The 27,556-nt window shown below is 49.9% G+C and overlaps 1 protein-coding gene across 1 annotated transcript in view; it reads right to left on the bottom strand.

Moving 5' to 3' along the window:
* LOC119461869 (stimulator of interferon genes protein-like) overlaps window positions 1-27,556 on the bottom strand; it is a 362,093-nt gene that overhangs the window by 189,799 nt on the left and 144,738 nt on the right. Inside the window, exon 5 of the mRNA XM_037723241.2 lies at window positions 13,367-13,502. Coding sequence (XP_037579169.2) covers window positions 13,367-13,502 — 136 coding nt within the window. The remainder of the gene's footprint in view (window positions 1-13,366; window positions 13,503-27,556) is intronic.

Genomic DNA, 27,556 nt, shown 5'->3' with positions numbered 1-27,556 from the left:
CGATGCACTTTAACTCCACTTCCCACATTACACCACGAATATTAACGTAGTCTTCTCAGTGCCAAACAAGCTATCACTTTAAAACATTACTTATTGTCGATGGTGTAGCTCACCTTCACGCTTTACAACACCAACATTAAAGTAGTCGTCTCAGGGCAAAACAAGCTATCAGTTTTAAACATTACTTATTGTCGATGCCATATAGCTCCACTTCCCACTTTGTTCAGTTTATAGTTCCGACTGTCGCCTACGCAGTAGTTTGTGTGCAAGTCCATGTGTGTGTGTGTGTGTGTGTGTGTGTGTTTTTTTGCCTTTTCTCTTTCTTGATATTTTCTCCCATATTAAACCTGCAGTAGCATTTCAAGCCTTTTGCTCAGTAACCTCTCCAGCTAGCATTACACTTCCCTCACCAGCACGCGCATATATTCAGACGAAATGAATGCTGTATATGGTTTCCTTGCGATATATTCTTAAAGTATACAAGTTGCGTGTACTATGGGTAGGCATCAAGGTGTGAAAAAGTCATTTTAGCATACACTAAAGAGAATGAAGGTGTAAGCCGGCGTGCGTACTCGCGAGACATTTATTAAATTACATGATATTCTCATTCAAATGCGTTGTTACTTCCTATCACTTGTTTTCTCCAGCCAAAGGTTGTCAGTTCGAGTGTTGTAACTCCATCTTAATTAACTGTGCCTTAATTAACTTCGCCTTAAGCAACACTAAAGGTCGTTGGTTCGACTCCCACCAATGGTCATGGGTTCAAGTGCCTCCATTATTTCTATCTTTGTTGTCAGTGGCACCATAAATTTTGGTGCTATAACGCCTTACATAAAGTTTTTCGACCCATCTAAGGTATTCGCCTTAATAATGCAGTGGTGAGTGTTCAAGAGGATATTGCCCTACCCTAGCGGTCTCACACAATACATCACCAACTATCTTAGCAGTACGGCTAAAAGGACCCAAAATACAAAATGGTATATCTCTTTGCCCACTACTGAACATATAACGTATTCTATCCTCTTTAAAAGCTCTTAAAAATGCTCACGCATTGTTGCAACCATTTGAAACCAGTCCCCAGATGGCGGCATGAGTTCACTCGCTTAGTGTTTCCTTGACTTCCACCTATAAGACCTGCTCGAGCAGCCCCACACTCGACTCAGCGGAGGCACAGTAGGAAAGCCCACTCTGTCTTCATGGAGCTAGTCACTGTTTCCCGCACAGCAATAGAATACAGCAGAACACTATCCGTATGCTTTTAGGGGACCATGGGAATAGAATGCATAATCCAGAAAAACCAAGAAAATGTATATTTCAGGTTGGTGCTCAGTCTGACCATGATGTTACTGGTAATCTTGCTATCTCATCTAGTAGAATCCAAATTATCGACAAGTAAAGAATCGTTCTCGTTTTAACAAACTCAACACTTCCACAAAAAGTGGTCGTTATATCAGTTGTATATGGACGGTGCGCACCCTTCAAGACATGCAAAGATTGGTAACAGAAGTTGTGCTTTTGCCACAGTCTCATTAAAAAGCGCTAACCTTTCCAGTGGCATGCTTGTAAGCGAATCGAACTGCCTTTGAAATTAATCGAATCTGCCATTACTGGGAGAACTCAAGCACAATGCCCTTCTCCAGTACGTCGTCTTGCGGTGAACAGCGCAGCGGCTGTGGAACAAGGCACCCCAACATCATGGAGTGCCACCATGCCGCCATTCGCATCCACTTTTTCGATACCATTGTTTTCAAATGCAGATCTAGGATCAAGCCGAGATTTATTAATTTTGCACCCCGAAGCAGTAGTAATATATGTTTGCACAGAGTTGGCACGTTTGCAGCAATAACAAAATATAATGACGTTGATAATGATAGTCGCTGTGGCCTTTCTCTTTGTATCAGGTGATTTACGGGAGGATAAATCACGGATCTGATCATGAAAAAAACTTGTAGAAAACAGAAAATTTTCTTTCTGTTGGTATTTCAGCCAGTTTTGTGGACCACTTGGCTGTTTCGTAGCCAGACAGGCTACTCGCCACGTTTGTGAATGCCAGCGCATCATTTTCGTCTGCCTTGACATTCATGCATTCCACAACAACATAAGAAACACCAAGTTTCATTTTTTTTTTCAATTGTGGCCAGATAACAACTGAAATTAAGCCAAAGTCCATTGTGTAAAGAGGGGGTACTTTCCCACAAATTTTACTTTTTAAGAACACAACATATATTTTGGCTTTTACAGTGGCTGCAAATTTTCATTTAAAAAGTCTGCCTAATGCAGACTAATGTACACTGATACAAATTGCATGTACACGGTAATTAGATTATTGCACGTACTTTTGAGTCACAACCATTTACAGTAGAACCCCGCTGATACGTTTTTCACGGGACCGTAAAAAAAACGTAAGAGCCAGGAAAGGCAAGAGCCAGGAAACAGGAAAAATTAAGAAATGGGAGTAGTGTTGAACTGCACACAATATTATTTTAATTCTTACGTGCGAAACAAAGTCGTAGTTTCGCCCGACATCCGAAGTATCGATTGCGATAGCAAATTAGTAGACAGCTATACAAAGTAAGAATAGGAGTTTTATCGTCTGTATAAACTTGTAAACATTCACTTATTAACTAATGCATGGTGTCAGCGCCCACAGGCAAACATGAACACCAGAGGTGGTCATAGCGCTAGAAGACACAGACAAGAACGAGAGAACAGGACGAGCGCTAACTTTCAACTGAGTGTTTATTTCGAGAAACAACCGTATTTGTAGGCCCGCATACAGAAAAGGCCCAATCATCGCACATGAAAACCAGCCGCATCCAGGAACGCAAATTCATTTGTAGTCAGCGCAACTGAAGGGGAGCTGATGTAGCTATCACCGGCCCTCGCTATCAGAGTGGCTTCAACAACCTCTCGCGTAACTTTATCTACATTTCTATACAAAACGGAACACTCATTGAATAAGGGTTTGCACCCACAATCACTGCAATGCACAGAAACATGACCATCTCGGTATCGGTTCAATTTTTGTTTGTGTTCTCTTAACCTATCATTCAGGCACCTCCCAGACTGCCCAATGTAAACTTTCCCGCATGATAACGGAAGGTGATACACAACATTCGATACACAACACATGCCAAAGCGCCCTTTTGGCATGTGTTGAAGAATGCATTGATCATTTTGGAGTAATTGGGTTTCAGACTAAGACAGGCATATCAGCTAGTGGGTTCCTAGAACTTCTTACGTTTTATTTACAATCAACCTACGTTGAATGCGATGGACACATCTACATTCAAAAGAGAGGTGTTTGCATTGGGTCGTGTCTGGCACCCATACTGAGTGATATATTCCTGGCCCATTATGACAAAGTTATAGAAACTTGTATGCTCCGACGCAGCCACCGCCGCCATCCCCGATGCCCTATCTTCGACAGTCACAGCCGCCGCCAGCAATACCGTATCGCCGACAGCCGATCGCTGCGCCGCGGTCTTACGGAGAATTCCCTGCCGGCTATCCGCTATGAAAAACCGATTTGTGGCACACCGCTGACCGCCGGCCGCTATGCTTTCATTGCAGTGAAGCAGGACATGTTTATCGAGCTTGCCACTACCGCGCAGCTGGGTTTCCCAGATTTCCCACGAACTATAGTTACCCTCGGTTTGACGCTCCACGTACATGCGACGACAATCCTTCAAACTTTCGACCGGAAAGTTCAACGACGCCTCGATCGCGTTCCCCATCACCGGCTCGTTACACCCAACCAAGCCGTCGCGATTTTCCTGACGCCTCTAGGGGCAGGTCTCCTAGCCCGCGCCGGGGAAACTAGAGGCAGCGACCTCCGGGGGTGAGGTTGCAAACCGTCCAGCTTCCCAAGAGCCCCCATCACCGACGATCGACGACTCTACGACTTCGATGATTCCAACCACACCACATGTACCAGACGCCGTCAGCGCCGATCTTGTCGTTACCATTGACGGCCACCAAGTGGCCGCTCTCGTTGACACTGGTTTGCATTTTTCGATAATGAGTCTAAAGCTAGCCGACAGACTAAGAAAAATGAAGACGCCGTGGACCGGGCCCAACATCAGAACTGCCGGGGGCCAGTTGATGACGCCGATTGGAAAATGCACAGCCCGAATCATAATCGCCGGTTCAGCCTTCGTTGCCACCCTCGTCATTCTCTTTGAGTGCTGTAAAGAACTTATTTTGGGAATGGATTTCTTGAGGAAGTACGGTGCAGTTATTAATGTCCGCGACCGCATGGTGACGAGCTCCGAAGACGTCGACACCGCGGATGACCAGCGACCGCGTTTACGTATCGCCGACGACGACATCACGCTTCTGCCGCGAAGTTGTTCCCTCGTGCCTGTCATCTGCGATAACTTGCACACCGGGCCTGGCGTAGCTGAACACATGTCACGGATTTCGGTGGACTAAAGACAGACAGGGACATGTCGTACGTTTAGGACAAACATTTATAATTGAAAAAAAAAAAACTAACGACAAAGAAAACAGCACGAAACAACAATATACAGCACGAGTAAATTCTGGAAATTCCCCAGAGTCCTCAGATATCAAAATTCATAAGTCCAAATATTTACATTAAGTCCCTCGACGTGGCCACGTCACCTCGTCGTCGCGGCTTCCGACGACACGTCGTTGGGCCCGCCGATGCGTCGTAGACCCGACGTCGCTGTGTCCGACGCTCGGTCCACGGTTGGCCTGGTTCGGGGGTCAGGATGATGGGGTGACCGAGGCGCCTGGATCGCCCGGTCAACTCCGCAAGCCTGCGGATCGTAGCCGCAGGGAATCCGGGAAGCGGTGCCGTCAGCCTGTAGCTGCGGCTTCCGATGGGGCGTTCGCTCAGCTCGCGGGTCGTGGCCGCGGCAGCTGAAGCACAGCATCCATTGGGTTGCCGCCGTCTCCGCGATTCACCCGTCCCGTTCGGCCTCCAGCTCCTTCTGCCCCTCGTCGTCCCAGAGCGTAGCTGGGCTGCTCTCTTTTGCTACGTGTCCCTTCTCCCGTTGGCCACGTAGCTGCGCGTGCACTTTTGCGCTTCTTCTTCTACTTTTCATATTGTATTCCTTTTATTCAGCCGCTCTTATTTTCTAACTTCTTTTTTCTTTATTTCTGCCACCAACTCCTCGTGTCTTCTTGTTCTCTTCTTATCTTCTGCTTTTTCTTCTTCTTTCTTTCTTCATTTTGTGGCTCATGACATATGCCCACCTTCAAGAGTTTTTCCATTTGAAAAACTGCTTCTTCCTCCTTGTATCGTCGCCTTCATACGTTGTTCCAGCACTAACACTTGATGGCTTTCACCATTTTTGTCATTTGCACCACTGGTTATCTTCCCCACACATCACTTCACTTCACTTATTCACTGCACTGTACACATCGTCGAGTTCACTATTGAACACAAAAAAGTCATTGTCGAACACTACTTTATCAAATCCCCGCTATACCACTTGTCTCTGTAGCACCCAGTGGTCCACTGCTTCACACCAACACTTACACCACTTAACCAACATTACTAAACTTACTACATCACTAAACACCGCTCCTATAACACTACTCACAGTTAGCGATCAGCCTTCACGCGACTATACTTAACCACTCCGCCACTTCACAATCTGCGCTACCAAACTCTACAAATGGCAAAATACTATCAGTGGTTTTCGTCCTACAAATAATTTACAACCAAATGTGCGTTTTCACGCAACATTACCCTAAATACATTTTTATGAATTCATCTACCGCTACGATGGCAACATAGGATCACATTTAGGAACACTGTTGTATTACTGATATTTATACATGCAATGGGAACACTTTTCATAACTTTTGTGCAACCATTTCTTAGATTCTTCTGAACAAATATCTTGCTAACAAAAATCCGCCCCTAAATGCAAGGTACCCTCTGATTCTTTCCGCATAACCTATTTTACGTCTTAAACGGAAGTGGTATTCCTAATCACCTTAACTACCAATCCGAGCCGCATAAGAATCCGTGTCGTCTCCCTATTGGAATTGCATTTGATACCCTCAATATTGTCGTAGTGACTTTCTCTTGCGTCGCTGTCGAGACTTGCTACTGTGCCTACATCCCTTCTTAATTCTTCTCTTTCCTGCGCCTGCACGGTTCCTGTCTGGCTTTGAAAGTCGCCTGTGTAGTTCAAGTTTCGCTTCCTTTTTCATTGAAGGACAATGTTTCCTGAACTCATGTTTGTTCATGCGCCATCTCGCTCTCAGCAGTCTCCTCATCTTTCGTCTGTACTTTCGGGATGTCTGCCTTCTTGAGCGATTAGTGGAGCTGCTGGTTTGGTCCTTGAACTTGAAAAAGTCACTTTTGAAAACCTTTTTCTTCTTTTGGGGACATGCTTGGGATCTGCAGTTAAATACACGTCGCTCTTGCTCTGAAACTTTGCGACGTTCTTCGAAGTCATCATCTTCAGATGCTCTGCTACTTCTCACCCCAAATTTAAATCCCCCTCTCATGGTTGCGTTGCAATGAGCAATGCCATAAAGAGTCGCCCATCGGTGCTTTCTTCGTGTCTTTTTCTTGAGTGTTGATTTCGTCTTTATCTTTTCCTCGAAGCAATTTTTCGATCTGCTCTTTCTCTTATGCTTCTTTCTTTTCTCTTTCTCTGTTTTCTCTACTTGCTCTATCCCTCTGTCTGCTGTCATCGCTTCCTCAATGCGCCCTTCTTTCTCGCCACTCGTAAAACTTGTGCAACTGTGGTCGTCTGCATCAGAAACGTCTTGCTTGCTGGACACTAGCTTGTGTTCACAGGGGTTTCTGCAGTCGAAAGTCCCCATCTCTCCAAAAGCCTTGCCGCTGTCGAGTACTCTCCCTTCCTGCATGACATCGTCAATTGCTCTGCTCTCAACACACACCGTGTGCAGCGATGCGCTACTCCCTCTTTCTTCAGTGTCCTTTTGGTTCGTAGTTTCTGAGGATAGTTCGCCTTCATGAGCACGACCTTCTGGTGCGTATACTGCGCTATCGAAAATACACTCATCATTAGGGTGTTGTACCATTTGCTCTCTAGTACAATAGAATTCGGTGGTATGGTCATCCTCAGCCTTACAGCGGTAGCTATTCTGTAGCAGCAGTTCACTTGTGCGAGGCTTCTCTTCGGGTATGCTACGATTGCTATGTATTATTTTTAATGCCTCTGGCATCTCTGTCTCTCTACCCTGGAACTGTCCCCTCTTCTCACATGCTTGCCGAAGTGTTTCAAGTTCCAAAGATCGAGCGGCACGGACACGCTTCATTTTATCCTCAATTAGTTTAAGGCCCTGCTCCTTGCTAAGCTTTTTCTCGCGAACCGTAGCTAATATGCTGTCCCAATCCATCTCCAGACCACCAAAAATCTGTAACAGGGCCGGAAATGGTGGAATATCCTGGCAAGCTCGCCAAATTGTCACGGATTTCGGTGGACTAAAGACAGACAGGGACATGTCGTACGTTTAGGACAAACATTTATAATTGAAAAAAAAAAAAAATAACGACAAAGAAAACAGCACGAAACAAACAATATACAGCACGAGTAAATTCTGGAAATTCCCCAGAGTCCTCAGATATCAAAATTCATAAGTCCAAATATTTACATTAAGTCCCTCGACGTGGCCACGTCACCTCGTCGTCGCGGCTTCCGACGACACGTCGTTGGGCCCGCCGATGCGTCGTAGACCCGACGTCGCTGTGTCCGACGCTCGGTCCACGGTTGGCCTGGTTCGGGGGTCAGGATGATGGGGTGACCGAGGCGCCTGGATCGCCCGGTCAACTCCGCTAGCCTGCGGATCGTAGCCGCAGGGAATCCGGGAAGCGGTGCCGTCAGCCTGTAGCTGCGGCTTCCGATGGGGCGTTCGCTCAGCTCGCGGGTCGTGGCCGCGGCAGCTGAAGCACAGCATCCATTGGGTTGCCGCCGTCTCCGCGATTCACCCGTCCCGTTCGGCCTCCAGCTCCTTCTGCCCCTCGTCGTCCCAGAGCGTAGCTGGGCTGCTCTCTTTTGCTACGTGTCCCTTCTCCCGTTGGCCACGTAGCTGCGCGTGCACTTTTGCGCTTCTTCTTCTACTTTTCATATTGTATTCCTTTTATTCAGCCGCTCTTATTTTCTAACTTCTTTTTTCTTTATTTCTGCCACCAACTCCTCGTGTCTTCTTGTTCTCTTCTTATCTTCTGCTTTTTCTTCTTCTTTCTTTCTTCATTTTGTGGCTCATGACAACACATCAACGCACCAGTACTGAGTCAGGGCGTTTCCGTCGCCAGGGCCATAATTAATGTACTCGACGGACATGCTGAACTCCTGCTGACGAATTTTAGCAGGGAACGTCGACAGATTGTTAAAGGCACTGCTGTTGCTTACTTCGACGAAATTGCCCCAATACAAGACTGCCTCTCAGTGCAGTACGCGGCGTCCACCGCGCCTATGCCTCCACCTGTGGTTGATGTCAGTCGAACTTTATCACCCATTGAACACAACAGCCTTCTTGAGCTCATCAATGAGTTTAACAGCTACTTCTCATCTACGTCAAGAGCTAGCCAGACGCCGCTCACCAAGCACCGTATTATCACCGAAGACGACGCAAGACCCATCCGGCAGAATCCTTATCGTGTAGCACCAAAAGAGCGGGAAGCAATACAAAAACAAGTGAAGACGATGCTTGAGGACGGAGTTATTCGGCCATCTAAGAGTCCATGGGCATGGCCTGTCGTATTGGTGAAAAAGAAGGATGTTAGTCTGCGCTTCTGCGTCAACTATCGAAAACTTAACCAGATCACAAAGAAAGACGTTTATCCGCTACCGCGTATCGATGATTCACTGGACCGGCTATGACACGCACGTTACTTTTCATCGATGGACTTGAAAAGCGGCTACTGGCAAATTGAAGTTGATGAGAGAGACCGTGAAAAGACCGCTTTTGTGACACCCGATGGACTTTATGAATTTCAGGTGCTTCCCTTCGGTTTTTGTTCTGCGCCAGCAACGTTTCAACGATTCATGGACACGGTACTCTCAGGCCTCAAACGGCAAACCTGCCTAGTGTACCTCGACGACGTGATTGTTTTCTCCGCCACGTTCGACGAACACTTACGGAGACTGAAAACGGTCTTTGAGGCAATACGCTCAGCAGGCCTAACTTTGAAACCGGAAAAGTGCCATTTTGGTTTTGAGGAACTTCAATTCCTCGGTCACGTGGTTAGTCATGAAGGTGTTCAACCTGACCCTGATAAAATTGCTGCCGTCGCTAATTTCCCGACGCCATCTGATAAAAAGGCCGTGCGACGTTTTTTGGGCCTTTGCGCCTACTACCGGCGGTTTATTGCGGACTTTTCGCGCATCGCGTGTCCATTAACACATCTCACCCGCGAAGATGTCCCCTTCGTGTGGGGCGAAGAGCAGCAACGGGCATTTCACGAGCTACGGCAGCGGCTGCAGACGCCTCCTGTGCTCGCACACTTTGACGAAGACGCCCCGACGATTCTTCATACCGATGCTAGCAATGTCGGCCTTGGCGCAGTGCTTCTTCAGCGGCAGGACGGCACCGAAAGAGTGCTTGCTTATGCCAGCAGGACCCTATCCAGAACGGAGACTAACTACTCCACTACAGAAAAAGAGTGCCTCGCGGTAGTCTGGGCCATCCTGAAATTTCACCCATACCTATACGGTCGCTGTTTCACCGTCGTCAGTGATCACCATGCACTTTGCTGGCTGACTAATTTAAAAGATCCAGCTGGTCGGCTAGCACGCTGGAGCCAAAGGCTCCAGCGTGCTAGCCATGCATTCAAACAAACAGCTTCCCCAACCTACATCACCTCAGTAAAATAAGCCCAACTAGATTTTTGGACGTCTATCCATGGTGTTCCAACAAACTCACACTACACCATATCACATGAGAGTGCCCGGAAAGGCCTTCACATATTACTAGCACATACATAACATCTCAACCACTCATGTTAAATAGGCAATGGGAGGCATGGCTTGTGGACGAGGAAAAGGAGAGCCAAGTGGCTCTCCTGGACCAAGCCCAGCGAGCCGCTCGCGCCAGTGGAGCCCTGGACTAAGGGCCCAACCACACTCACCTAATTTTTCTTTTAGAAATAAAGTTTCTTTCCTTCCTTGGACCTGGTTTGGCCAGGTCCAAGTAACATTTTCTTTGCATGTGTCAGCTTGCTTATAGCTCGTTCATCATACGAGGTCTGTTGGAAAAGTATCCGACCTTTGGCGAAAGCAAAAAAACTGGCATAACTGGAGCGTTGGAAACCTAATCACCCTCAAAGTAGTCTCCTTGGGACTCCACACACTTCTCCCAGCGGTGCTGCCATTGTTGGAAGCATTCCGAGAAGGCCCTCTTTCGGAATGGAGTTTAGCTCAGCTGTCGTTACAGCCATAATGTCCTCTCTTGTCTGAAATCGCGCTCCTTTCAATGGCCTTTTGATTTTGGGAAACAGCCAGAAGTCGAAGGAGGCCATATCAGGAGAGTAAGGAGCCTGTTGAACTACAGGAGTCTGGTTTTTCGCCCAAGAAGTCTGAATCAAGTGCGAGGAATGTGCAGGAGCATTGTCATGATGGATGCGACAATTTCCTGTTGACCACAACTCCGGTCTCTTGCGCCGCACAGCATAACATAGGCGACGGAAGAGATCCCTGTAGTACTCTTTCGTGATTGTTTGACCCTGTGGTGCGTACTCGTGGTGTACCACACCGCAGGAGTTAAAGAAAGCAGTCAGCATCACTTTGACGTTGCTGCGCACTTGGCGGGCCTTCTTTGGTCTTGGTGATGTCACAGTGGAATGCTTCCACTGAGACGACTGGGATTTGGTTTCTGGGTTGTACCCGTACACCCAAGACTCGTCACCTGTGATTATGGTGTTCATGAAGCCGGGGTCACTGTTTGTGGAATCCAGCATGTCCTGTGACACTTCAACACGAAGCTGCTTTCGCTCCACCGTGTGCAGCTTCGGCACGAATTTTGCTGCAACTCTCTTCATGGCCAAATCTTCGGTCATAATGGAATGTGCAAGAAAAGTGCTGATGCCCACTTCATCCGCAATTTCTCGGATAGTCACACGAGGGTCCCGCATCACCACAGCGTTCACTTCGGTAATGACCTGGCCATTTCGGCATGTTGATGGCCAGACGGAGCATGGCTCGCTCTCCATCGGTGTGCCGTCTTTAAACCGGTTGTACCACTTCTTAGTCTGTGTCCTGCTCATAGCATTGTCACCAAAAGCCGTCTGAATCTTCCGAATGGTTTCCACTTGGCTGTCGCCCAGTTTCTGGCAAAATTTGATGCAGTAGTGCAGCTCCAGTCACTCTGTCATTTTCCTTGCAATAAAAAAAACGAGAGCACTGCACACTACCTAACTCTAATGCTGCGTCCCAGCGACTGACGCTATTGGCAGGTGGGAAAAAATTTGCGCATGCGCATGAAGGTTCAAGGTCAGCTGATGCAAGCGCGCTTGTTTCATATCCATCAGGTGTTCGAAAGAAAAAATAAGGTTGAATACTTTTCTAACAGACCTCGTAAAGGCTTATTGGTATGGCTGTCACATTTGCGCTGGTGTCTACCTTACATGGGCAAGCCATCGACTGTCACACCTATCTTCCATGACCTGGGGTCTTGCTAGCTAATTGTCTTAAGTAGACTTCTTCTAATGCACATAAGGAAACAGCTGCAAAACGTCCTTTTTTGCCGCATGTTTTGGCGTTCACTGGGCACATGGTGGAGAGTGTTGTGTTGAGCCACACCACTTACACGCAGTCTGGTTGTGCAGGTCCTTTAGCAAATACTCCTTGACTTTCCTCTGCTTTATGAGAAAGAGGTGATCGTAGCTGCGAACATAGTTACTTTTGTTGGTGCTTGATAGTTTCCTAATTGTGAGCAGTGGTGACAGCAGCATCCAGAGTAAGCTCGATGTTAAGTTGTAGCTTTTCCTTTTGCATGCCCATGAAACCAACAGCAAGCCTGTCCCGGGTCAATTATTCTTTCAGATCATCATACTCACAGGTTTCGGCTACTCTGTGGAGTTTGGTGAGAGACGCATCGACTGTCTCATGCACTTCTTGCTTGCAGCTGTTGAACTTTGCACGCTCGTAGAAAACATTCGTCCACGGCATGAAATGTTTTGCGAACACTGACGTCACAGTGCTTTAGCTAGGCTAGAACATCCTCGGCATCATGACCAGATGAGTGTGTCTACCTTTGTCTCGTTTCTTCCGTCTGGAGATGGCTCTGTAGTGCTCCCATTTCGTAAACCACCTTTTTTGCTAATCAGGTCACCAAAAGTCGTTTTTCAGGCAGCCGACAACAAATGGTTTGAGTGGAGCGGCGTGCTGAGGTGTGGACACTGTAGGCGACACCATCTTGGTGTGGCAATGTTTTGTATTCGACTTGTACTCGTGAAGGCACTGCTGGTGTTTGCTGCATTCTACTTGCGTGGTGCTCCTCTCACGCCGTTGTCGCGCATCATCTCACCGCTGTCACCACGTCATGGTCAACAGATGAACGAGACGTGAAGGATTACATGATTGGATGATTTATTAGGTTACAATTGCGGCCAGCATTGATTCTTGCCGGCTAGGTGTGGGTAGAACGTTCTGCTCCAGCGTGTCATGTGATCAGTTCCCCAGCTGCCACTGTTAAGTATGTGATGTCATCTAGCAGTGATCACGCACATGACAGTTATAGTGCAGTATCGCTTATAGTACGGATATGCTAGGCTACAGCAGTCTACACTGTCATATGTTTGGCTCTATGTGATAAACACAAGAATTGGAAAATGTTTTCTTAAGCCAGCACGAACTTTAAAAGTGGTCTGAATTGTACAATGACACTTTTCCGTGAATGCCACAGATAGTTTAGTGCACACTTAAGAACAGGAGATGTTTAACTAGAACAAACACTTTAGCACAGTGCTCACATCTGAATCCTTGTCTTTTGTCCATTTTGCACTATTCGTTTACAAACATGCAGCTTAGTACCCCACCATTTGAGGAAAACCCATGGTTCTCATTACCACAATAAACCAGCCATAAAGAATTTAATTATTGTTAGCTTTTTGAAACCTTTTCAAAGCAGCCAGCAAAAAAAAAATAAGCAAGCTCTAAGTGTGTAATTTTCAATCGCAACAAACTGTAGTTGTGAATGATGGCTTACAGTACTTCAAATGAATAAATTTTGGCTCATGCAGCTCCCTTGCCCATTGCTTTCAGCATGACATGCCTTCGCATGGCTCTTTGCTGAGTCAGCTCTTCAATCAATGATAGATAATGAATGCATTGTTCCAAAATTATATTTGCACACCCCTCGTTCCCTGTAACCAACATAGTAATGTCCCTCGCGGTTGCACAACCGCACTCACAACACAACGAGCGGTCATGAAGCCTGCTGCAGGGATCAGTGAGCACCAAAAGATAGTTGAACACGTAGGCCCAGGCGAGGTTCTCGCCCACATGTGAGGACCCCAGGTGGCAGAGATGCTCCATCTGCGATGCCTCCTACGAGGCCAAAGCAAGCAGTCGGTCGGTGGACAGCTGAACAGCAGCCAAAAACACATATTTTTCAGCTCTATCTAATCCAAGTGCCAGTCGACTTAATCCATGCACCAGTCACATTATTCTAATTGCCATACTAATTATTCCAACTGTCAGTCGATTTATTCTGTGCACCAGTCAATCTTACCAAGCACTGGTTATATTACTCCCAATGCCAGTGAAATTGATTCAAACACAATGTCCTTCAAGAACCTTCGACTTTCAAGACAGGTGAAACTTTTTGAAGGTGTCAGGCGTTGATACTTTCACCCCCCCCCCCCCGAAAAAAAGATATGGCAAGATGAAGGACCAGTACTGAAGGGTAACAGGCGGTGCAAAAGTAACAGGACGTGCGTCAAATACCAACTGAAGTAAATTTATGGAAAACATTCGCTACTAAGTGTAGGCTACCATCACACAATCAAAGTTGTTACTCTTTGACATGAACGACCTACCAGCTAAGAACAAGATTCTGTTTGAGGGATCAGTAGCCTTTCCTGCCATGCGATTAACAACACATTTTGGAGATTTATTTTTTTAAGCAAAAGCTTTACTAAGGACGTTGAGCCGAGCCAAATTGCTGGCGAACCGTCGCCAGCAATTTGACCTTTATTTGACCGCAGCTGCGCCGCAGCCTTGGCAACACATCACGTGACTCGCCACGCTCGCCTACAAAAAAATTTTTACATAGTGCGAACTCATGACTCGCCACGCCGACCTCCGCCGCCGGCTTGGCGCATGTGCTCTCCGCAGCTGGGTCGCCGACTGAACACTTGACTTGCCGCGTGCCTGGCTAAGAGGAGCGCTGCGCTCACTCTCATCCTGCTCCCGCGTTCGTCGTCATCTGTTTCCGCAGCTGGCTGCGTTGCCACTAATAATACCAGCGTAGAACTTCACTTCTCTTCTGTCGTTGTAATGGGGAGGCCGCGTTTACGGTAGTATGAGCCATTGCTTAAGGCGGTATGAGCCATTCATGAGCAACTGCCGACGTGTCCTAAAGCGTTTGAGCAACGCCGCTGCGAACGCGCTCGGGAAAGGACTCGTCTAATTCTAGCGCGTGAGGGCTTTCGAAGTGCGAGAGCAGGATGCGAGCGTTGTGCGGAAGCGGGAGGCTTTGAGCCGTCATCGGCAAGCCACGTATGACCACCCCACAGATATCACCCGGCGAGCTACTTCACTGGAGAGACTCCGGGATGCCAAGCACGCAAAGCTAGCATCGGAGACTGAGGAAGAGCGAGCCGTTCGGCTCACAAAACACCGGAAGCGGGACCACAACCGTAGACAAAAGCAGGCTATGGACGAAAAAAAAAACAAATCCAGGGTTAGCTGAGCCACAGCAAGCCAGCCGTAATTTGTGGTGCATATCAAGAAACTGCCAAGAAAGCAAAGACAATAAACTTTCTTGCCAAGGTGGGATTCAAACCCACGTACCCCCGGTCCCAAAGCGAGCGTCGTAACCACTAGGCTACACAGCTTTTTTTTTTTCTTTATTGCCGCATTGAACAGCACAATTAGACAAAAACATACATTCGAGGGAACAGACTCTCAGAACTGGCTTGATCTATCCCGTTAATATTCGGGCATGTTTAACAATGGTTCCACTCTTGGAAGCCATTCAGGCTCTGGGGTTTGAAACTGGTACACAGTAATAATTCTATTGATGCTTTCCTTGAAATATAGCTTTATCGATTTCGCGTCTATGTCAGCGTTCCGAACTGCCATCCCAGATCACCAAATGCTGTGGAGGCCCAAGAGCATAATGAAGTCAAATGGAATACCATCCTCATTTTCAACGGGCAGAAATTGTATAGTAGTAGAGGTTCAGGAAAAGAGAAAGATGCATGTTTCTGCAGCCCTTATAGGGAGCACGGCTCAGCATCTGAGAAAGTAGGAAAGAGTCCACAGGTAGGTCTTTCTTGAGAGTACGTTATAAGACGCTTGCAGGACATGCATTTATGCGAACCATAAGATTGCGTTCAAGCGTCGTCGTCTTCGTCCACAGCTGGCGCATAATTATGCTCTTGCTCTGCGAGGTGAAGAGGTTTCGCGCGATATGAGAGCGAGAGAGAGAGAGACGCATTCACGGAGCGGGTCTCCTGGACAGTGTTGCCAGGTTTGGCTATATATAGCCAAATTGGGCTACAGGAAAAAAAAATTTGCCGTCGACTTGGGCTAGTTGGCTATGTTTGGGCTACTGAAAATTTGCGACCTGGCTTTGTTTGGGCTATAAGTGGCGCCCTAATCCATGCTGCAGAATAGAAGCAAATCGAGTAGAAAGAAATCTCAAAGGCCATCTTTTAGCTGGCTGAGCCGGCAGCACGGCTGTACGTGTGGGCGTGCGCGAAATACCCCCCTCCCCCTTTCACTGCGCCGTTGTCTGAGCCGGTGGCTTTGATCTTTGATGCACTTAACGGTACACCGCGCTTCATCGTGCTAACGTTTGCACAACATCGTCTCACCTTCGTCTTATCGGTTTCAGTCATCAGACACCCGATACCCGGGCCTCGGGATGAGCCTGGGAGTAGAGAGTGTTACAGCACACTGTACTACCGGGCTATGCTCAGAAAGGGAGAGCAGTAAAATAGGGTCGGGGCGATCATGGCGCCGGCATGAAACAAGGGAAGCATGGGTAGATGACAAGCTCCAGTGTGTTCATAGCCATGGTTTCTGGGCAAAGTATCGCGCTGGGCACAGCTTTCGACTGGATCCATGTTTCTCACAGTAATCTTTACATGCATCTTCTTGCTCGTTCGTGGATGTGCCGTCTTGTACGAGAGATGGAAAAAAATATCTGCCCACTCGCGTCCAACGAGAAGCATTATAAGGAAGCAGAGGCATGCAGCGCTCTACCTGAATGACATTGAAATTTTCATAAGACGGTCGAGACAATGAGAATGGAACCGATGGCCAATAGAGGAGAGTGGAACCATGGGCCAAGTATGCGAGGAAGTATAAGAAGGACTGGGAGCAGGACCCCAAGCTCAAAGGTGCTTTTACTATAGATGGTTTGCCTGTAACGTCACAGTTGCAGGTACTCATTGTGCTAATATTGAAACATGATTGCCACGATGACATCACTGCACCTCGTCACACGAACATCACCCACCGTGTTAGCTTAGCAGGTGAGGTGTCGTGCTGCTGGCTCGAGGACGCGGGTTCGATTACCAGTCATGGCGGCAAGATTTCAAGGGAGGCGAAATGCAGGAACACCTGGGAAATTATATTGAGGTGCACGTTAAGGAACACCAGATGGTCAAAATTATTCGGAGCCCCCCACTGCGGCATGGCTCATAATCATATCGTGGTTTTGGCCTGCAATATCTCTCTGCAATTATTATTATTAGCACATGAACATGGTTTGCTTTTTGACAGTAACAGGTTCTCGCAGGATTACCACTGCTGTACGCACTTGTCGTTTACCTTTGCTCTTTGTGCGCCAATCGCGGCTTTTACCATTTCAAACGAGTTACGTTGGGGACGTGCTCGTCACCGAAAACGACTGCGCGCTTTCTACACTGATGTACCGTATTGCGCAGTAATCTTTTAAAGCTTCGCTTACACCGATTCAGAGAGTGAGTGGCATCTGCCGTCTCTTTCTTTATGCATGTTCTTGGGGTGCTAGAGAACCTAAAATGGGGCCTGATGACATAGAGTGTGTCCCAGCTAACCTGAGCCAAGCTAATTGAGAAAACAAGATAGAACGATGAGAGAAAGCATGTTTTGCGCAAACAGGTGAATATTTCGGTTGCCATTTCGTACCTAATTCGAGAAAATTATATATTACTTATTACTTGCACAATTGCCGAAGATCTCATGTCAGGTTGTGCATCACATTCGAAAGCATCATGCCCAAATGTTTCAATTTCGCTGTGTTTCTTTCTTGCCCTCTGCGGCAATTTACTGGTACAGTATAGACCACTTATAACGTAACCGCTTATAGTGCAGGGCCGGATATAGTGCGGCCTTTTCAGACTCCCGTTAATTTTCCCATAGCACTCCATGTACACACGTATCGCTTATACAGTTGAATCTCGTTAATTCGAACTGCCGGTTTGGTCAAACTGACGCTCTGGTCCCGTCAAAGTTATGTTTATTTCAATGGGCGAAAACGCTCGGTAATTCGAACGCGAAAGCATTTGCAACAGTTAATTCGAACATACTGCGGACCTACAATGCTCTCAGCAGCGCGCCAAATAACGCGGCGGCGCCTCCGACCGGCATGTTCCGACATCACCATAGAGCAAAGCTTAGGAGAGACCCCTTCATGCAGCGGCGGAGGAACAGTCCGGCCAATGAACTGCCCACGCCGGCAAACGCTCGCTTCCCAATAACAGCAGAAAACGAAACTTCAGGGAGCGGCCTAAGGTAAACGCGCGGCAGAAACGCGCGTCAAAAACGCGCGGCAACGCGTCATGCCGCGCGCGGCAAAAGCGGCAGGAACCGGGGGTTTTGCGGCATGCCGCGCGAAATGGGTTCGAGACCCATTCTGCGGCAAATGCCGCGTGTCGCGAGATGAAGAACCAATCAAGAGCGACGAGGGTGACGTCACGGAGCCCTCACAACTAAAACCCCTATATAGACCTTTTCACAAACCGACGTTTGAGCAGCGCCATTTGCCGACGCGGGCGCGTCTAGCGTCAGAACATGTTATGCCACCATTTTGGACTGTGCGCCTTGCGAGAGCAGGCCGGCCGCACTTCGGTTGTGTGATCTTCGCCGCGCATTATTTCGATTGTTTTCTTCCGTTTCGCTTGTCTTGTGCGGCTTGACTTGTTACATGTTACATGTGCTCGCGTGAGCGCTCAGTGTGGTGTGCCATGGCAACAGCAAGCCCAGCCAGTGGATGTGGTGTTTCGTCGTCGGTAGCGGCGGCAGCCGCGTCTGCTTCGTCGAGACCTGGCGTGCTAATCAGCGGTATATTTCATTGTTATTTCTGGACACATGTGACCGTATCGTCGATGGAATCTGATCACCATTAGGTTTCGCGGTTGAGGGTTGCCTCATTTAGCGAAAGCAGGCGGCGTACGTAGCTGTCGGGGCAATGCTTAGAACCAGGCGCCGGCGGCCCGACGACGCGTGTCCAGTGGTTGGTAGATATGCGGTGGTTACTCCATACGCTTCCGACGCAACGAACAGCTCAATCATGCAAATTTTTTGGATCTGTGCGGTGCAGTGTGCTTATAACCAAATGTCAAAGCATAAGCGTGGCGATCGAGCAGTGCGGTACCTGCAGCGAACCGACGCGCGACAGTGATCACAGATGCCAGCGCAACTGATACAGCCCAGGTGCTAGATTTTTATTTTTATTATTTAGTAGTTTATTTATTTGTACATACTGCAATCCCAAAAGGGATTATAACATGACTTCTTATAAAGATATATGTTTTGATAAGACGCGTTCAAGGTTAGATGCGCTTGGCGTTTTTATGAAGGCCAGAAACAGGCAACGGCCAAGCGGAGCGAGAGCGAGCACCAACAACAAGAAACGTCTTCTTCTTCGTCCTCTGCTGGCGCCGGTATTTGTCACTACAATCACTCCCCGGCGAAAAAGGAGCCATCCTGGCGACCTATGGAACAGGCAGCACTGGTGGGTCGTAGTGCGGCTTCAGTCGGTCGACATGAACAGTTTCGCGTCCGCGACGCCGTTGGTCGTAGATGGCTGAACGGGCTCAATGACGTAGTTGACCGGGGACGTCTGTCGTAGAACCCGGTAAGGGCCGTCATACTTTGAGATGAACTTTGTGGAAAGGCCGGGAGTAGACGAGGGAACGCGGAGCCATACCAGCGATCCAGGTGAATATGATGGAAAGGACAAGCCGGGTCTCGACTATGTTGCTGGCTGGCCTGGTTTTGCGCGGTAAGAGAACGTGCGATCTGACGACATTCTTCGGCATAGGTGGCAGCTTCGGATAGAGTCGTAGATTCTGAAGCGTCGGGGCGATACAAAAGAATCGTGTCCATAAACGAGGAAGGTTCGCGACCATAAAGAAGAAAGAAAGGAGAGAATCCTGTGGTCGACTGAGTGGCGCTGTTGTAGGCATACGTAACAAAGGGAAGGATGCGGTCCCAGTTAGTGTGGTCAGCGGAAACGTACATAGCGAGCATGTCGCCGAGAGTGCGATTGAAGCGTTCAGTCATACCATTGGTTTGCGGATGTTGCATTCGCGGAGCAGGGCTTCTACAGCCTCGGAGAGGAATGAACGACCACGGTCACTCAGTAGCTCGCGAGGCGCACCATGTCGAAGAACAAGGTTGCGAAGGATGAACGAGCCGACTTCATGTGCTGTGGCCGCCGGAAGCGCTGAAGTTTCGGCGTAGCGCGTGAGGTGGTCCACGGCGACGATAACCCAGCGGTTGCCATCGGGGTGTACGGTAGAGGGCCGTACAAGTCAATGCCGATACGGTCGAAAGGCCGGGAGGGACAAGGCAATGGTTGAAGCGGCCCTGTTATCTGGTTAGGTGGGCTCTTGCGGCGTTGACACTTGGAGCACGAGCGGACGTACTGCCGAACGAAGCGGTACATTCCGCGCCAGTAGTATCGAAGCCGTAGGCGTGCATACGTGTTTAGGACACGGCATGGGCGCATTGAGGATCCGCATGAAAAGAGGCACAGATGTCAGAACGTAGATGGCGAGGAATCACAAGCAACCATTTACGGCCATCAGAGAGGTAGTTGCGGCGGTACAGAGCCCTTCGCGGATGGCAAAGTGGCGAGCAGTGCGCCGAAGCGAGCGGTCGGTGGTGGGGTGATGGCTGAGATAAATACTCTAGAAGAGATGCTATCCAAGGATCCCGGCGTTGCTCGGATGGCATGTCGGCCAATGTAAGAGAGGAAGAATCATAACTTGAGACAGACGCAGCACCAGACTCATCAGGCAGTGGTGAGCGCGAAAGAGCGTCGGCATCCGAATGCTTACAGCCTGACCGGTAGACCAACACGGATGTCATAGTCCTGGAGACGAAGCGCCCAACGAGCTAAGCGACTAGATGGGTCCTTTAATGACGACAGCCAGCACAGGCGTGGTGATCATCACGACATCAAATGGACGGCCATATACGTAAGGTCTAATTTGGTGATTGCCCAACGATAGCAAGACATTCTTTTCCGTGACCGAATAGTTCATTTCCGCTTTGGTGAGAGTGCGGCTGGGTAAGAGACGACGTACTCTTCGAAGCCAGACTTACGCTGGGCTAGAATAGCGCCCAGGCCGACTCCACTAGCGTCTGTGTGGATTTCTGTTGGAGCGTCTGGGTCAAAGTGGCGTAGAATAGGTGGGGATATCAAAAGATGGCTAAGGTGGCAACGCGTCTCGCAAGCTGTAGACCATGCCGAGATGCCTTGGCTGTTGGCAAGCGCTGCGTTAAGGGGGCGATTATGGACGCAAAATTACGCACGAATCGGCGAAAGTATGAACACAGGCCTATAAAGCTACGGAGCTCCTTCAGCGTAGACGGCCTGGGAACTCGGCGACGGCGCGAAGCTTTGCAGGTCGGGAAGGACACCGTCCTTGCTGACAACATGACCTAAGATGGTAAGCTGGCGGGCGGCAAAGTGGCACTTCTTCAGGTTAAGCTGCAGTCCAGCGTCGGAAAGGCAAGTCAGGACGCTTGCGAGACGCTTTAGATGGGAGTCAAAGTCCTTGGAAAAGACTACGACGTCGTCCAGGTAGCACAGACACGTGTGCCATTTGAGGCCTCTAAGAATGTTATCCATGAGGCGTTCGAAGGTGACAGGCGCATTACAAGGCCGAATGGCATCACGTTAAACTCGTATAACCCTCTGGGGTTACAAACGCTGTCTTCGGACGTCAGTGTCATTCATAGGGACCTGCCAATACCCAGATCGAAGGTCCAAGAGGAAAAGAACTCTGCTCCTTGCAAGCAGTCGAGAGCGTCGTCGATTCGGGGCAGCGGATAACATCTTTTCGTGTGATCTTGTTAAGGCGCCTATAATCAACGCAAAATCGAATGCTACCGTCCTTTTTCTTTACCAGCACAACTGGGGAGGCCCAAGGGCTGTGCGAGGGTTGTATTACGCCACGATGAAGCATGTCGTTGACCTGTTCATCAAGACACGACGTTCAACGTGAGAAACTCGGTATGGACGCTGGCGTAGAGGTGCATGAGTGCCGGTGTCAATGTGGTGAACGATGGAGGATGTGCGGCCCAAGGAAGATTGCTCATGATCGAACGACAGCCGAAAGCGATCGAGCAGTTCCAAGAGTTGGGTACGCTGGGCAGGTGGAAGTTCGGAATCAATTGACGGGAGGAAGGCTTCTAAGGAGGACGAATTGGCGGTGGTAACAGGAGTAATGCTGTCGACGTGAAGACTCATCGCGTCGTCAGGCAGTTGAGTGGAGTAGGCGGAATCAACATCGTCAAGCCGACCGATACATTCACCACGGAATAAGGTGGCTGGGGAAGAGGACCGATTCGTGACATAAATGGCGCTGCAAGAGTTTTCGACTGTGAGAACTGCAAAAGGAAGGAGGAAGTCTTTGAGAGGTGAAGGCTTCGGAGGGCGCAAACAGGGCGGTGGAAGAGGGAGCATAGTCGCAAGAAAGTGGCACAAGAACACAAGACAAAGGAGGTATATCAGTGTCCGCGGCGACGACCACTCGAGAAGGCGGCTTGTCAGATGCGGTGTCACACGTCGGCGACAACTCAAGTTCGGCACGCGCACAGTCAACAACGGCATGGTTAGCAAGGAAAGTCCCAACCCAAAATAACGGTGTGAACACGGTGAAAAAAACGACGAATTCGACTACGTACAAAACGTCCTGAATGACAAGGCGAGCTGTGCATGCCACTGAAGGGTGAATGTGGTGCGCGGTTGCGGTACGCAGGGAGACGGAAAGCGGAATCGTAATTTTTTTGAGCTTGCGGCACAGTTCTCCACTAAGAATAGACACAGCGGCTCCAGTATCGACAAGTGCTTGCACAGAAACACTTTCGATATTCACGGTGATTTCCTTCGCAGGTAGAAATCGAGGCCTTGAAGTTGTCGACACGAGCGCAGTTCTTGCCTCCGGAACTGCGAGGGCTAGTTTTCCGCTTGTACTGGTGGGGGGGCGACGAACCATTGGGAAAGTGAACGGCGACGTGGTGAGGGCGACCAACGTGAGCCGTAGTCACGTCGATTCGGTGAGCAGCTGTTCATCGTTGAGTGGGAGGAGATTGGGTGTGGTGGCTCAGAAGGAAAGTAGCCTTGATTTACTTCGCCCGCACTAGTATGGATGTCACGACGACGACAGAAACGTGCGACATGGCCAGGTAGACAACAGAAGTAGCAAATAGGCCTTGTCCTGGGTGCGCCAAGGATTAGTGGACGGCGGTGCGGGACGGCGAAAAGGAGGCGGGTTCGGGTGGACAGGCGCACGCGCAGCGTAGAAGGTATTTGCTGGTCGAACAGGATCCGTGCGGAGTGGCATTGCTGGTGACTGGCGGCGTGCGACCTCAGCATAGGTGAGTGGAGCGGAAACAGGCGGATGCTGGTAGGTGGTTGGGAGAGCCTCAGAAATTTGCTCCTCTATGGCCTGTCGTAGCGTCGGAGCAAGCGCCTGCGCAGAGTCCGGGACGCAGGAAACAAGCGACAATTGTCGCGCCACTTCTTCTCGGACAAACTGCTGTATCTGCCGCATGAGCATTGTGGTGTCAGCAGAAACGGAGCCTACAGTTAACGCTGACATGTTGGCTGTGTCAGGGCTCGGGAGGCGTGTAGCAATGCGCTGTTTCCGCAACTCGTCGTAGCTCTGACAGTACTGAACCACGTCCGTGACAGTTTGGGGATTTTTGGCTATGAGCATGTGGAAGGCGTCGTCCTCGATCCCCTTCATGATGTGTCTGATTTTATCGGCTTCGGACATCGCAGGGTTGATGCGACGGCAGAGGTCCACAATATCCTAGATGTAGGACGTGAAGTTCTCGCCGGATTGTTGGGCGCGACCGCGTAAGCGCTGTTCTGCGCGGAGCTTGCGAACAGCGGGTCCGCCGAAGACTTCCGCGAAGCTCACTTTAAAGGCGGACCAGTTGGCAATATCAGCTTCGTGGTTGTGGAACCACAGCTGTGCTACGCCGCCAGGTAGAAGTTGACGTAGCTGAGCTTGTCGCCGTCATTCCATTTATTGTGGGCGCTTACCCGCTCATATGAAGTGAGCCAGTCCTCGACGTCGTGCTCGTCGGTGCCGTTGAAAATGACAGGGTCTCGCTGTCGTGGTACGCCGGAGCAGGCGACCACCGGTGGGCGGGAGCACCCTGCTGTGGCGCGTCGTCAGGCATTGCCGAGGAGGGGGGTAGAGTCCGGGTACGGAGTTCCAGGATGAAGAGGGAACCAGCACGCTCCACCAATTGATAAGACGCGTTCAAGGTTAGATGCGCTTGGCGTTTTTATGAAGGCCAGAAACAGGCAACGGCCAAGCGGAGCGAGAGCGAGCACCAACAACAAGAAACGTCTTCTTCTTCGTCCTCTGCTGGCGCCGGTATTTGTCACTACAGTTTACCTATTTTTTACGTTGTTTACCTGGAATGGCTTTTCTTTCGAATGTCTCAATTTGGAACAAGCTTCGCTCACGGTGAACCATAACGTAGATCGTGCGCGGAGTTTGTATTGAAGTTATCGCGTACGGAAAGAATTGTTCATGTGCGCTATCTCTGAAGCGAAATACGCCAATAATATTGCAGCGTTAGGGCCATCTCTGCTCTTTCTCTAGTTTCTGGGCAATGTTCATAATAAAGTAATGTCAAGTCTTTACAATTGTCGAATAAATACATATGCGTATGACTGCAAACCACTACTGACCGTGAGTGAAAAGCGCTTAGTGGTCAGCAAAGCGGTCACTGCACGCACTAAGTATTTCACTTGATCGGCTGTGCGAATAATTTATTTTTTTCGTTACTGTTATTCTTGAAAGTATGATGCTATTGTCCGCGCGTACCCATGCGAATACCATTTTTTACGTTCTAACTTGCGCGGGATCATTTAGCGCGTTTCTACTCCATGCACAGTTAGCGCATTACGGTTCCCGAACTCTAGCACTGGCGCTAGGCCGCGCTGATGAGGTTGACACGTTCGTTTTGCATTCTCTTGCTGCCCAAGAACATAGACAACGCTCAAAGATGGGTGAGCTCGATGCAGCACCACACTGTTGAAATTATTAACTTTATGGGCAGGGCCGCGCAGGGTGCGTGTGAACGCAGAGACAATGTTTTGGTGGACACAGGGTCTGCATACATCTTCCATAGGACACGATTTTTCCAGATCGTTGCGAAGTGTATTTACCGACTAGTTCTCTCGCAGAGTGCTTCAATTTGTGTTATACCGGTGTCACATGGCCATTTTGAAAGCGATCGAGACCGATCTGGATCAGAATGTTCGACCGCGATTGGCTCCCTTCTGCAGATTGAGCAAAGAAGCCAATCGCGACCAAGAAATTCGACCCAGATCGGCCTCGATCACGATCAAAAGTGCGCCGTGTGGCCCCCGTATTAGGCAGTGGAATGAAGTTGTGTTTGAAAGATAACAAATGTAGCCTCTGCCACTACCTACGAGAAAATATTGCATCGAAGAGCTGACAATTCTCGCAACCTATTGGGACATGTGCCGAAAAAGGTTTATCAAAATGCGTTATTTTACTGATGTGTGCATTGGTTCACATTAGACTGAAATGCCAAGTCCTCAGGTGATGCAGGAAACCGGCGAAACGTGAACATATCACATCGGCAGTGGTCTCGCGGAGTGCTGTGTTGTGGACACACTATACTCCTCAAAATCGTTATTTTCCGCTGGTTGTTTGTGCACCCATAAACTGCACAGTGCTGGCCTGTAGCCTTTTGATGAGTATATATGCCATTATTTACGAGCGTAAGTCATTCGTGACAAATATAAACGGAAACATCGAAGGAAAGCTACCCCTCCGCAATGCAAGCGCAAGGCAAGCTCACAGTCCAGACCGAACAGGCAACACTGACACATACTCTCCACGCCAGACCGTCGGGAGCGCCCTCGTGAAAACGTCTATAAAAGTAGCGACACTCTCCTCCTCCGCCTTCCTTCTTCCTCGTTTCTCCTCTTCAGCGCTCCTTTTTCAACCGTTGCGCCGCCTACACCGCTTGAAACACGTGCACTTGTTTATCTTTCACCGCTGATCAGATTCGACGATCGCCGACTGTGTTCGTCGCTATCGTTGTGCTCCTCGCCAGTCGGTAGACGCTTCTCGAGCGAAAATGGCGATCGAGCGTGATCGTAAACAAACGCAGCCAGCGCCCGGGGGCTCGACGGTCCACGTGATACCATTAGGCCAATACCGAAGCGGCGTCGGCCTCGGACAGGGTGTGCGAGGAAGAGCGGCATTCTTCAAAGCGTGACGCCACTTTTTTTTATATAGGGGCTTTACTCACAACCGGAGCGCCACCGGTCGCGCCGGGTTTTCAATCGACGTCGTCTCTCGCATGAAACAACGAGCGCTCGCGCGTTCGGAGAGCGCGGGAGATCTCCTCGCGCTGCCGCGCGGCGAGACACGCGTGCCACGGTGGCCTCGCGGCAAGGCGTTGACGCGCGCGTTTTTTGCCGCTAGCATGGCCGTGCCCTAAGCTGGCCGTACCGGCGGCGTCGGCACCCACGCCGGCAAACGCTCGCTTCCCGATAACGGCAGAAAACGAAACTTCAAGGAGGCTAATCTGCGCCGAACCGGCTGTACCGGCGGTGCCAGCAGACGCGCACGGAGACAGTCGAAGATGAGAGAGCTGTGAGGGACTTGAGAAAGAGGGCGAGGGGAGCCACCGAAGCGGCGCCAAATCCGCTTTACTGCCGCCATCCTCTCTCACTTTCGACGGTCTCCGCATGCGCCCGTCGCCATGTCGCGACTCGCACCGTTCGTTCATTGTGCTAAGGTGCTCGAATACTTCAAAAATACGTCCTTCCGTTAATTCGAACAAATTTTCGGGCCCCTTCGAGTTCGAATTATCGAGATTCGACTGTAGTGCAGTTGCGGGAAACGAAATTACCGGTTACAGTGCGGCTGCCTGGGAGTACGGAAGTCAGCGGAGACGGCGAACGCTCCCCTCAAACGGGCGCCCCAAGAAGTGCTCGAGGAAGAAAGAGAGACGAAGTGGAGGTGAAGGGCACGCACGTGGTGCAAACGAACAGCCATAGAGGCTGAAACCAGAATATTGAGTGCGAGTCGTGAAATATCACGGCGCGCATAGCGAGCGAGGGCCACAAAACTGCCAACGCCGGCCAACGCTCGCTTCACGATAACGGCAGAAACGAAACTTCAGGGAGCGGGCGCCGCCGGCACAGCACGGCGAAGGGCGCACGCGGAGACCGTGGAATGTGAGGGAGGAGGGCGGCAGGGAAGTGGATTTCCCTCGGCAACTCCGCCGCTTCGGTGGCTCCCCCCTCGACCTCTCTCGTAGGTCCCTCACTTTCGACTGTCACCGTGCGCGCCCGCCGCCGTGCAGGCGCCGCCGCTCCAGCTATCCCGGCGCCAGCTCCCGAAGTTTCGTTTTCTGCCGTTATCGGGAAGCGGGCGTTTGCCGGCGTGGGCAGTTTTGTTGGCCGGCCTGGGACAGCGCCGCTGCTTCCCTGCCCGTAGCCGGAGCGTGCAAGGTTGTGGGGATGCGCGACTCTCACGCGTCCCCTGATGTTGTTTTCCCCGCATGGCTCCCGTAATCCGGCTTCGCCGCGCTTTACGGCGGCGGAGTTGCAGCGTATTGCGAGAGATGGCGCTAGTGTTGCGCTGCTAACGCCACCTGACGGCGGGGGGTTAGGTGGGCGCAAAAGGAGAAGGCTGTTCCTCTTGGGTGGGGATTGGTGAGCAACGCGGACGTCCCGCGCGTGCGGTGCGCCGATCTACGCTTCGCGAGACCGTCTCGCGTGGCTAGGAGGAGGGCACCGGTATGGACGAACACGGATCGTTCGAACGCGCCACCGTTCGCGTGACCGTACACGTGAACGACTAGGCGATGGTGTCACAGCATGGGGCGAACATATTCGCTCGCTATCGGGTCGCGGTGAGTCG

Source organism: Dermacentor silvarum, chromosome 8 (assembly GCF_013339745.2).
Source record: "Dermacentor silvarum isolate Dsil-2018 chromosome 8, BIME_Dsil_1.4, whole genome shotgun sequence".
Taxonomy (NCBI): Eukaryota; Metazoa; Arthropoda; class Arachnida; order Ixodida; family Ixodidae; genus Dermacentor; species Dermacentor silvarum.
This window is presented reverse-complemented; position numbering and strand designations above follow the sequence as displayed.